Source organism: Mustela putorius, unplaced genomic scaffold, assembly GCF_011764305.1.
Source record: "Mustela putorius furo isolate JIRA1106 unplaced genomic scaffold, ASM1176430v1.1 tig00003913_pilon_pilon_pilon, whole genome shotgun sequence".
Classification (NCBI taxonomy): domain Eukaryota; kingdom Metazoa; phylum Chordata; class Mammalia; order Carnivora; family Mustelidae; genus Mustela; species Mustela putorius.
In genome coordinates, this window is record NW_025422060.1 from 4,570,610 (window position 1) to 4,583,680 (window position 13,071).

The 13,071-nt window shown below is 37.1% G+C and overlaps 2 protein-coding genes across 2 annotated transcripts in view; both read right to left on the reverse strand.

The window, feature by feature from the left end:
- Positions 1-2,831: 2,831 nt before the first annotated feature.
- Positions 2,832-4,219, reverse strand: LOC106003906 (hypoxia-inducible factor 1-alpha inhibitor). Its single transcript, XM_013046783.2, has one exon. The coding sequence runs from the start codon at positions 4,193-4,195 to the stop codon at positions 3,140-3,142; it is 1,056 nt and encodes a 351-aa protein (XP_012902237.1). The 5' UTR covers positions 4,196-4,219; the 3' UTR covers positions 2,832-3,139.
- A 907-nt stretch (positions 4,220-5,126) lies between these two features.
- Positions 5,127-13,071, reverse strand: part of CCDC7 (coiled-coil domain containing 7) — a 467,373-nt gene continuing 459,428 nt past the window's right edge. Inside the window, exons 43-44 of the mRNA XM_045069128.1 lie at positions 7,802-8,025; positions 5,127-5,289 (exon numbers count right to left, since the gene is read on the reverse strand). Of these exons, the coding sequence (XP_044925063.1) occupies positions 7,970-8,025 (56 nt within the window). The 3' untranslated portion in view covers positions 5,127-5,289; positions 7,802-7,969. The remainder of the gene's footprint in view (positions 5,290-7,801; positions 8,026-13,071) is intronic.

Genomic DNA, 13,071 nt, shown 5'->3' on the forward strand with positions numbered 1-13,071 from the left:
AGCAGCAATGCCACAGTAGCCAAACTACGGGAAAAGCCTAGAGGTCTATCAACAGATGAATGGATAAAAGAAGATGTGTGTGTGTGTGTGTGTGTGTGTGTGTGTGATGGAATACTATGCAGCCATAAGAAACACAGATCTTGCCATTTACAATGACATGGATGGAACTAGAGGGTACTATGGTAAGCGAAATAAGTCAATCAGAGAAAGACAATTATATGATCTCACTGATATAAGGAATTTGAGAAACAAGACAGAGGATCATAGGGGAAGGGAAGGAAAAATGAAACAAGATGAAACCAGAGAGGGAGACAAACCATAAAACATTCTTAATCTCAGGAAACAAACAGGGTTGCTGGATGGGAAGGGCATGTGAGGAATTGGGCAGTTGGGTGATGGTATGTGCTATGGTGAGCACTGCAAATTATGTAAGACTGATGAATCACAGACCTGTAACCCCTGAAACAAATAATACATCATGTTAAAAAATAAATATATGTATCAAAATTCTATTACAGCTTACCTGAAATACATCTGATATCAAGCTGAATTGTTGGACTAACAGAGGGATGGATAGTTCAATGTATTTGTGATCTAATAAATACAATAAAATGGTCATTGGAGAATTTGATGGTGATTATTCTATATGAATCTTCCAACTTTTCTGTACATTTGAAATGCCTTATAATAAGTATTGGAAGAAACATAAAAAAAGAATTTTATGTTGTATATGATTTGTTACAACTCATCTTTCAAACTCTAAGGTTGTTTGAAGAAATATATTCTGTAGATAGGTAAAGTGATAAAAAATATATTCCTCTATCTAGGTCTTATATTTTTCAAAAATTGCTAAGCTGATGGAGTACGTATGTATTCGACTTAAAACTTTTTCTGTGTATCATTGAGAGGCACCAAGGATGTTACAAAAAATCTCTTTGAATCTATCTCTGGGATCTACAATGACTGTATATTTTGTACTGAGCCCCTGTATATGAAAGAACAAATTCTTAAATATAGAAATATAAATTCCTATTGATTCTTTCCAGTAAAGCATTAGCCTATCAATATAAACACATTTGAGATGATACAATAATTTTGGATACTGGGAAAAAAATCCAATTTAATACATATGTGTATTATTTCATTTAATTTTATTTCATTTGGATTTTAAGTAAATAAGAAACCAAAATAATAATTAATATCTATGAATAGTAAAAGTTGACAACATATTTTTAAAATAAGTAAAACAGTGGCACCTGGGTAGTTAGTTCAGTCAGTTAAGCCTACAACTCTTATTTTTTTTTAATTTTTTTTTTTATTTTTTTTTATTTTCCAGCATTGGCTATATTTGAAAGAACTACACTTGAGAAGGTACCGTGTTTGCACACCCACGCTGCATCAGAGAACCCCAGAATGGGGTACTAAAAATAAACACCCTTATCCCAATACCCAAACAGGTGCACACATGCACACACATACATCCTCTCAGTCCATCAGTGCGCTGTAACTGTAACTGTAAACTGAGCTTTGGGGGTTAGAGCCACAGCTCAGAAGCTGACAGTAAACCTTTGGCAAAAAATAAAACAAAACAAACAAACAAAAAAACCCAGAGTTTTCCAACTCCTCTTTCCTTCCAGAGAGAAGTGGCATGGAGATGGGAGTAGAGGTGAGAAGACACAGGACTACAGGGCCACCATACTGCCCAATTCCAGCGGCCCCAGTTCCACTGAATCATGTGACCGATGGCCCTCTGGGTTGTGCAGTACCCAGCTCCAAGCTGCAGCCCTAAGAGGGGTTCCCACAAGTAACAATGAACAGAAAAAGAAATTCCACTTCTGTGCTCCATCATCAGCTGCCCTGACTTTCAAGGGTGTTTGTGGAACATTACTGAGGGGTCTGGCAGAGGTGCTGGCTTTAAGAGGCAAGGTTATATTTTTGTCCTTGCCCTGAGGTGGATGACAGGTGGCAAGCTGGCTGCCTAGGTTTGACCCCATTTCATTTACTTGGCCAGGAAGCTCCGCAGGAGTGGAGGACGTGGCCTGGGCAGGGAGGGTCACAGGACCTGGAGGCTCTCACCACTCAGCCTCAGGTAGGTTGCAGTGAGACCTGACCAGCGTCCAATGGCTAAAACTGAGTTTAAAAGCTTTAGGCTAGGTCAGGCAGTACTTCCCTGGGGCTTACACTGTGTGTCCCACTGGACAAGGTTAAGCAGTGGAGAAACTCAGTAAGCCAAGAGGCAGGCCAGTGTGGACACGGACACAGATGTACGTGTGTGTGTGCACACATATCACACACACATCCACACAGAGGCTCATACCCCTAGAACCTAGAGAAGCCACTACTAAGAGAACTCCCCTGGTACTCAGCACAGGGAGCCGGAGCTGGTGCTGTTAAGAGAGAAGCTGTATGTGTCTGCAATTTGGAACTTAGGTATAATCCTTGGCTCTCATGTCCCGAGGGTTTTTTTTTATGTATGGCTTGAGCTGAAAGGTCCAAGTTGGAACTCTGATAGGAAGGCTATCTAGGCTCTCAGAGTCAAGTCCCCCTCTCACTCTTCCCATGAAGAGTCCCAGTAACCATTCCCACCCAGCCTAGAGCCTGACTGTGAAAACTGGAAGGAGGCAGATTGACCTGGTGGTCAGGAGTGCTCTGGCCCCGCAGCCCAGACATAGTGGGCATCCGAGACCATCTCCTCTCTCTCAGGCTGAGGCACTGAGGCTGCAGGAGACAGGCCCAAGAGCCAGCAGTGGCATCCTGACTCAGAAGGAGAAAGCAAGGAACAGATACACACGCGCGTGTGCATGCACACACACGCACACACATCCCAAGGGTGACAGACTGACGCACATAGACGTGATGACAACCAGAAGCTGGGACTCCACACACTGAATGCAGGCCTTAGTGGGGGCAGAGAGGGAAGATGCTGGGGCACAGAGGCAAGGGCAAGAAGTCCCTCCAAATGGGAGTGGAGCGCCAACCACCCTGCCTTGCCCCAAACACCTGCCTCCAGGGCCATGGCAGGAGTCCAGTCCATTAAGTGCAGCGTGCAATACTAGCGCTTGGAGTCTCCTGTCCTCATCAATGAAGCGGTGTGGACGGGCTATCAGTCACCTGGCAGGAGGCCTCGACTCCTGGCAGGCTAGTTGTATCGACCCTTGATCATTGTGTTCAACAAGGGCCCCACCTCTTGTGGGTTCCCCAAGGCCTCTCCAAGCATCTTCTCAATGTTTCTCATTATGGCCACTTTCTGATGGGCTTTGAGAGGATATTCAATTCTCTTAGGGGTGGGGGCCCCCTTATACCAGAAGTTCACAGTGATGGTAATCCCCCCATTTAGTAATGACTCTATGTGATGCCACCAGTACATTGGGATGTAAAGAACATCACCAGGGCCAACCACTGTTTCATAACCAACCACGTTCTGGAAATTGGGGAACCTCTCGTAGTCAGGATTGTCAAAGTCCACCTGGCTCTGTCTGTCACATGGGTGATGAACAGGATATGGGTACAGGCACTCAAACTGATCCGGAGGGAATAAAATGCATCGCTTGTAGCCTTTTATCTGAGCAAAGAAGTTCTGCTGCTCATCATAGTGAGCAGGTGTCACATTTCCTTCCATGCCAATGAGCAGTAGGTTGGATGTCAGTTGTCCCCAGCCACGCTTTCCCTGTTGCTTATTAATCCAGTTCCAGTTAAAACCCAAGAAGTCCATGACGATCTTCCTGCCCACAGTGTCATTGAGCGTTTGCTGCAGATACAACCTCTCTTCCCCTCCTTGCTGCTGTATATCCTGCAGTTTCTCAACAAACTCGTGAAATTTCATTTCCTCCCTGTTGGACCTGGGCTTAAAGTTCTGGAAATTGGCCATCTTCTTCTCATCATAGTACAAGAACTTGTGGGTGCTGGCACTGTACACAGAGAAGTCTCCGTTGCCAATGTTCTCCTGCAGGTATTCGAGGTCCCATTTCAGAGCAGGATACACAAGATTTGTGTCTGTCAGCACCACAGGCTCCTCATTCTCGATAAGCTCCTCCGCCCGGGGGTCGCTCTGACTCAGACGGGGGATGGGCCGAGTCGGAAAGCTATAACTACGCAGCTGGGACTCATCCCAGGCGAGGCCCGGAGCTTCGGCCTCTTCTCGGGGTTCTCCAGAGCCGGAGGCCACAGCCTCCGCCGCCGTCGCCGCCGCCGCCATCTCCGTCGCTACAGCCGCCCCCACCGGAACCCAAGCCTACAACTCTTTAAAAAATATTTTATTCATTTGACAGAGTTAGAGAGCACAAGTAAGCAGAGCGTCGGAGAGGGGGAGAGAGAGAAGCAGGCTCTCTGCTGAGCAGGGAGCCTGATGTGGGGCTCGATCCCAGGACCCTGGAATCATGACCTGAGCTGAAGGCAGCTGCTGAACCAACTGAGCCACCTGGGCGCCCCACGCATCCAACTCTTGTTTTCAGCTCAGGTCATGATATTAAGGTTGTGGAAATCGAATCTGGCCTCAGGCTTCCTGCTTGGCACAGAGTCTGCTTGTCCCTCTCCCTCGGCTCCTCCCCCACCTCACACTCTGTCTCAAATAAAATAAATAATCTTCAAAAAATTAAAACAAATCTCCACTTAATTAGGAGCACATTATATCAGTATCAGCATCCATTAATCTCAGGGCCAAAAGAGAAAACAAGATCACATAAAGACACTGGACTACTACTCATTCAATATTTATAAGTTTTTTCCTTCTTATTCTTTTCAATATTCCTTTTAGTACTAGCATCAATTTAACTTGATATTCATTACTAACAACATTCCCATACAGAGTATGTCCTTAGATTTTATAAATCTTTCATAGTTCAACTACAGCTAGTGGTATGATTTGTAGTTTTATTAAATATTTACCTATGATTTGTAGGTTTACTAAATATTCTATAAGGAATAAAGACCTTGTTGTGACCTCTTCAATGAATTTCCAGTTTTAATGTGAAAAAAAAGCAAGATATTTAAATTTAATTTAAATTATTTTACCTGGAAGTGTAAGAAATGTATGAAGATGACTTTTTTCTATATAACATCATATAAAATGTATTTGCAAAAAATATGACACCTAAATAAGCATGACATTATCAAAACATGCATTGATCAAATTTCATTTAATTGGTTTCACATCACACTTGAAGATATTACAGGAATATTAGTGAATAGAAGCAAGCTGGAGCTTCAGCATAGGGCTTCTTTCTTAACATCAGCAACAAAAAAGCTTTGATCTTTGAGTTTCAAGTTTGTTCCAGATAGTAAAGAAGAATTCTGAAAATAAACCAAGTAATTAGAACTTTCATTTAATTCAGCCTCTAATATACACACATACATTTTTGAACCTTCAGTTTTATGTATTTCTTGTTATTAGAGCATATGTTACATTAATTGCATGCCATTTAAAAAATATTATCTAGAATTTTTGGTTTTCAAAATCAGTGGTCTTTCTCTCAAGGCCAAAAAGTTTATTTTAGCTGGACTTTGGGAAGGACTCACACCTTCAGCAAATTACATAGTTAGGCTTCACTAAGCCCCCTTTTTGACGAGGACTTGGCCCTGTCCTTGGTCTGCTTTTAGCAAAAATACTGTTCAGCTAACTTGGTAGGAATGCTCCTACACTTGATGTCTCCTTTTGCAATTTCATATTGACCTCATCACTCTGCTCATTAGCTGTAAATCCCCAGCTCTCTTTGCTGTATTTGGAATTGAGTTCAATCTCCGTGCCCTATTCAAGTAGTCCTGAATAAAGTCATCAAAAACTAATGATGTACTCTATGGTGACTAACATATCATAATACAAAAAATAAAGCCTTCATTATCATCTTAAACAAACGTCGGAATAATTTTTTCACAGCATTGTTAAAAAGGGAAAGGGCTTGCCTTATTTTTGATTGCAGCCAAAGCCTTCCAAAGGTATAGATCCTACTCACTTTTGCCTTAATTCTGGCCTAATTTGAACTAGTCAATGTTCTTGGTTGAAACTGACATTGTCTACTCTGTATTAGGGATCATCCTGCTACTGTAAAAGAGCACTACATTTTATCCAACAACACTGTTGAAATACTATTCCTGCCCCTATTTCTCCAGGGATCTGTTTTTACTTCTGCCAGTCATTAATCAACAAAAATATTTCCTATATATTTTTCTGAATAGTTCACTGCCTTCCCAGGTCCTGATTAACTCTTGGATCAGTGATAAGTTTTGAGTAGTGCTATCCAATATGGGAACCACAAACCACATATGGCTATTTAAACTAATTAAAATTAAAGAGCTAGATTCTTGTTACACTAGCCACATCTCAAGAGTTCAACAACTGCATATGACTCACAGTTCCCTTATTAGAAGGCACAGGTACAGAAAATTTACATTATCACAGGAAATTCTACTGGGGAGTGTGATGGAGCTAAAGTTGTAATTGACATGAAAGAGGTGGTTTGGGAGAATTTTTAAATGGAGCCAGTATAGATTGAATTTGTTCATTGAATTTCCTCTTCTAGTAGCTCTAAGATCTGGATTTTTAAAAACTCAGCTGCAATTATTTGTATATGGTTCTGAGTATTAGTTGATTTCCCTTATATCATCAAATAATAAGCTGCATGTTTCTCAACTCTGGCAGTACATTTGAATCACCTACAGAGAATCTGGTTTAATTGGTCTGGGGAAGGGAACAGAGAATTAGTGTTTTCTAAAAGTATTCCAGATGAATTCTATTTTGTAGACCACCTTGAGAAGCACTAAATTAGCATATATGTTAATCAAATGATTACATAATATATATGGCACTGTTATCTGGGTAGTCCATAGGGGAAAACTGAGAAGCTGGAATGGATCCAGTTTAAGTAATCCCAACCACTGCCATTCATGAGTACAGATTGCTATGTTGAACTAAAATTTATGTTAAAAATTAATTCTAGAGAGAAACATAAAATTCACATTGCTCACTAACCAATTATTTGGCAACTTGCAATGACAATTCTACTATTCGTTTCTGCATATATTCTCTCTAAGACCCTCACAAGAGTTGTTAACATGTCTCATCCTTGTATTACCTCTGGGATATTTCAGTTTCAGAGAATAGATAATCAGTCATGAGTGAAGAATCATTCCATTTATTTTCTACTAGCTGATACTTTAAGCTCAATTTATGATTTCCATTTATCTATAAGCTATACTTTTTTACTACTGTGTAAATTATAAACATTATCTTTAAATGGATGTTTTAGAAAATAAGCATTATTTCATAAATTTTTCCATTTTATGTTTCTGAAGAAATCTATTTTTTCTTTAATTTTTGACACAAAATGGAACTCCATGTACTTAGATTAATATCAATGTTCAGTGATCTAATTTTGGCAGAGATGTGTGTATGTGTATTCAAAGTTCAAAAGGATATTTTATAAATTTAAATACTCATGTCGTTAATAATCCAGATTGTATTTAAGACCATGTCATCCAATAGTATTACTCTCTCTAGGGCACAGGGAAAATGATGTGGTTAAAAATAATATTTTAATGTTATTAACATTGATTGGCAAGAATCATGTCTTTAAAATTATTAGCACCTAAATTTTGTGCCATTTCAAATTCTACAAAATATGCTCTATCAGGTTATTGTCATGAGGCATTTATGTTTACTTTATGTTTACTTCCTTTCCTTTTTGAAATTTGTTGTGCAGTATTCAAACATTAACATTTGAATAAGCTGAATATTTTAATCATTCGTCGTTTAAAATATAACTTTTTTAAAATTAGAAAAAAGAGCATTGCAAACATTCAAACTTACCTGCTACCAACTAAACTCCTCCATAATCCGGGTCTACCCTATTTATCCAGGGTATTTCTCACTATTGTTCAATAAGCACCATCCTTTCAAGTTAGTGTTATTCTCATAAAGCTTCCACATTTGCACATTTCATTGCTATTTGCTCATGTTGCTTATCTTGACCAGAACTTATTTTTTCTTAAAAATAGGGACGTGGTAGAGATTTCGGGCAGCAGGATGTGGCACTTTAAAGAAAAGTTATTGTGTGATTATAAAAAGTTTAATTTCATTATAGTTGACATAATTTTTATTATATGTGACATATGGAAAACATTATTATATACAAAGAGTAACACTGGAAATGGAAATGGAAAGGCAGTACATGAATCATACAAGTACATAAACCTATGTTTCTATAGAAATGATACTGGGACCCCTTAACTTAGAGTAATATAAATATAATACAATGGTTCTTCAAATTTAGCCTATGTCAGAATCACCCAGAAAACTTGTTAAAACAGATTGCTGGACTTGAACTCTAAAGCTTCTGATTCTGTAGCTCTGAGGTAGGGCACAATAATTTGTATTTCTAATATATCCCTAGTTGATGCTCAGGCTATTAGTCTAGAGACCATACTTTGACAAGCATTGACAGAGAAATTTTAAAATTTTCAAATTCACTGAAATATTGTTTTTTTAATACATATGATATTTATACTGAGTATACTTATGGTTCTTCAAAAAATCAGTTTTAACTGAGAGACAATTTATGTACTGCAAAAGAAAGGGGTCATAAAATTAGTGTTAGGGAGCAAATAGTGGCAATTCCTTTTAAGCAGAAGACTCATATTTGAGCTGATAGAGAGCAAGACTGGAGTCTAGAATAGCTACTTATTCAAATGATATTTGTAGCAACATTGTTAGAAAACTGAAAACAACCAAAGTGCCCATTTAACACAGGGCTAGTTAAATAAACTATGGTATGCTCAAATACAAAGGACTTAAAAAGAGGGTTGATTTTAACAGAAATAGAAAAAAAATCCTAAAATTCATATTGAACTCTTAATAACCCTGAATAGACAAAGCAATCTCAATAATAACAAAGTGGACTCATCACATTTCCTGATTTCAGTCTATTTACAAAGCAGTAGTTAAGAAACTATGGTAGTGGCATAAGAATAGGAATCTAGACCTGTGGGACAAAATAGCCCAGACATAAACACATATATAGTCAAAAATTTTTGACATGGGCACCCAGAATATACAATGGAGAAAGAGTAATCTCTTCAATAAATGTACTGGAAAAACTAGAAATCCAAATCTAGAGACTGATATTGCAACCCTGTTTTATACCACTCACAAAATATGAACTCAAAATAGATCAAAGAGGTAAGACCTAAAATTGTAAAATTTCTAGAAGAACAAAATTTAAAAGATTGTTGACATTGGTCTTTGCAATGATTTCTTGCAAAAGATACCATAAGTAGATAACAAATAAACAAGCGGGACCACATCAAATTACAGAGCTTCTTAATAAAGGAAGCAATCAATTGAAAAGGCAACCTACCATTGGGGAATAAATATTTGCAAGCCATATGTTTAGTTAGGGGTTAATATCCAAATTATAAAAAACTCCTATAGCAAAAAAGCAAATATTCCAATAAGAAATGGGCAAAAGAATGAAATAGATATTTTTCCAGAGAAGACATAGATAAGGCCAATCAGTATTTAAAAATTTTCTCAACACCACTCATTATCAGAGAAATGCAAATTGAAGGCAATATATCACCTCACATCTATTAAGATGGCTATTATCAAAAAGATAAGAAATAACAAATGTTGGCAAAACTGTGGAGAAAAGGAAACTTATACACTGTTGATGGGAGTGCAAATTGGTATAGCCATTATGGAAAATGGCTTGGCGATTTTTTTTTTAATAAAACAGAGCTAACATGATTCATCAATCCCATTACTGCGTAGATAGCTGAAGGAAATGAAATCTGGATCTTGAAGAGATGTCTGCAGCCCCATGTTCATTACAGCCTTATTCCTAAGAGCCAAGATATGGAAATAACCTAAATGTTATTTGGCAGTTCTTTGGATAAAGATAATGTGATACACACACACACACACACACACACACACACACACACGTGTGCACACACAGAGGAATATTATTTTCAGCCATAACAAGAGTGTAAATCTCGCCAATGTCACATGACTGATTCTAAAGGGATTTATGCTAAGTGAAATACATCAGAGTGAGAAAGACATACACTGTACAATCTCACTTAAATAAGTAATCTAAAAAACCCCAAACAAACCAATATCTTAGAAACAGTAAATAGAATAGAGGTTGCCAGGGACTGGTGGAAGGAGGGAACAGGGTGATATCATTCAAAAGGTACAGAATTTCAGTTATAAAAAGAGTGAGTTCATAGGATCTAATGTACAACATGGTAACTTATAGTTAATAATATGGTATGGTATATTTGAAAGTTGTGGAAAATAAATCTTACATTCACACCACACACAAAAAATCATCAACTATTTGAGGAGATGGATGTGTTATCTTTTCAAAATTTAATTATTAACTTTTAATGGAGAAAAATTGATATATATTAGCTTCAGTACAACATAGTGATTTGATATTTCTCTACATATTACAAAATGATTACTGCAATAAACCTAGTTAACTACCAACACCATACATATGGTATTTGTCTTTTTCTGACTTCATTTAGCATAACACTCTCTAACTCTATCCATGTCATTGCAAATGGCAAGATTTTGTTCTTTTTTATGACTACTATTCTATTGTGTATATATACCATATCTTCTTTGTTCATTCATCAGTCGATGGACATGGCCTGTTTCCATAATTTTGCTATTGTAAATAATGCTGCTATAAACATATGGATGCATGTGTCCCTTCAAATTAGTATTTTTGTATTCTTTGGTAAATACCTAGTAGTGCAATTGCTGGATTGTAGGGTAGTTTTATTTTTAAGCCTTTGAGGAACCTCTGCACTGTTTTCCACAGTGGCTACACCAGTTTGCATTCCCACCAACAGTGCAAGAGGTTCCCCTCTCTCCACATACTCGCTGACTTCTATTGTTTCCTGTGTTGTTAATTTTAACCATTCTGACAGATGTGAGGTGGTATCTCACTGTAGTTTTCATTTGTATTTCCCTGATGGTCAGTCATACTGAATATCTTTTCATGCGTCTGTTGGCCATCTTCTTTGGAAAAATGTCTATTCATTGTCTTCTGCCCATTTTTTAACTTGTTTTTTGGGTGTTGAGTTGTATCTGTTCTTTATATATTTTGGATACTAACCCTTATCAGATATGTCATTTCCAAATATCTTACCCATTACATTGCTTACCTTTTAGTTTTGTTGATTGTTTCCTTTACTGTGAAGAAGGTTTTTTATTTTATTCAAGTCCTAATAGTTTATTTTTGCTTTTGTTTCCTTTGTCTCAGGAGACATATCTAAAAAGGAAGTTGACATTGGCTCTGACCAATGTCAAAGAAGTTACTGTCTGTGTTGTCTTCTAGGTTGTTTATGGTTTCAGGTCACACATTTAGGACTTTGATCTGTTTTAAATTTATTTATGGTGTAGGAAAGTGGTCCAGTTTCATTCTTTTTGCATGTTGCTGTCCAGTTTTCCCAACACCACCTGCTGAAGAAACTGCCTTTTTTTTTTTTTTTCAATAGGATATTCTTCCCTGCTTTGTCAAAGATTGATTGACCATAAAATTGTGGGTTCACTTCTGGGTTTTGTATTCTATTCCATTGATCTATATGTCTATTTTTCTATTTTATACTGTTCAGATCACTATAGCTTTGTGATAAAACTTGAAGCCCTGAATTGTGATGCCTCCAGCTATGCTTTTCTTTTTCAGGGTTGCTTTGGTTATTTGGGTCTTTTGTGGCTCCATACAAATTTTAGGATTGTATGTTCTAGCTCTGTGAAAAATGCTGGTGGTATTTCGATAGGGATTGTATTAAGTGTGTAGATAGCTTTGGATAGTATATATATTTTAACAATATTTGTTAATCCAGAATGTCTTTCCATTTCTTTGGGTCATCTTCAGTTTATTTTATTGGTGTTTTATAGTTTTCAGAGTACAGGTCTTTCACCTCTTTGGTTATGTTTATTCCTAGGTATCTTATTTTTGGTTCTATTGTAAATGGGATTCCTTAATTTCTCTTTCTGCTTCTTCATTATTAGCAAATAGAAATTCAACAGAATGCTATATGTTGATTTTGGATCCTGTGACTTCATTCCTTTATCAGTTTGGGCAGTTTTTTGCTGGAGTCTTTCCGGTTTTTTATATAGAGTTTCAGGTCATCTGCAAATAATGAAAGTTGAACTATTTCTTTGCCAATCTGGATGCCTTTTTGTTGTCTGGTTGCTGAGGCTAAGACTTCCAGTGCTATGTTGAAGAAGAGTGGTGAGAGCAGACATCTCTGCCTGTTCCTGACAGTAGAGGAAAAGGTCCCTTCGTATGTTCCCCATTCACAGTGATTTTTTTTTTTCACAGTGATATTAACTATGAGTTTTTCATATATGGCCTGTCTTATGTTGAGGTGTAATCCCTCTAACCCTGGTTTGTTTAGAGTTTTTATCATGAATAGACATTGTATTTTGTCAAATGCTTTTTTTGCATCTATTGAAAGGATCACATGGTTCTTAATCTTTCTTTTATTAATGTGATGTATCAAGTTGATTGCTTTGTGAATATTGAACAATCCTTGTATCTCAGGAATAACTCCCACTTGATCATGGTGAATGATATTTTTTAATGTACTTTTGGACTCAGTTTGCTAGTATTTTAGTGAGAATTTTTACATCCATGTTCATCAGGGATATTGGATAGTTTTGTTTTTTAGTGGTATCTTTATCTGGTTTTGATATCAGGGTAATGCTGGATCATAGGATGAATTTGGAAGTTTCCCTTCCTTTTCTATTTTTTTTAGAATAAAAAAGAAGTATTAATTCTATTTATTTATTTATTGTTGACAAATTGAAACTTTAACACATTTTAAGATATATATTCTTTTTTTTTTAATTTTAGTATTAATTTTTTTTTTAAATGTTTGGTGGTAGAATTTTCCTGTGAAGCCACTTGGCTTTAGACTTTTGTTTTGGGGAGTTTTTGAATTACTGATTCAATTTCTTTGCTGAATATCAGTTTGTTCAAGTTTTCTGTCTTCCTGTTTTCAGTTTTGATAGTTTATATGTTTCTAGTAATTTATCTGTTTCTTCCAGGTTTTCCAATT

Coding starts and splice junctions, on each gene's coding strand:
- LOC106003906 (XM_013046783.2), bottom strand. CDS start 4,195: ATGGCGGCGGCGGCGACGGCGGCGGAGGCTGTGGCCTCCGGCTCTGGA.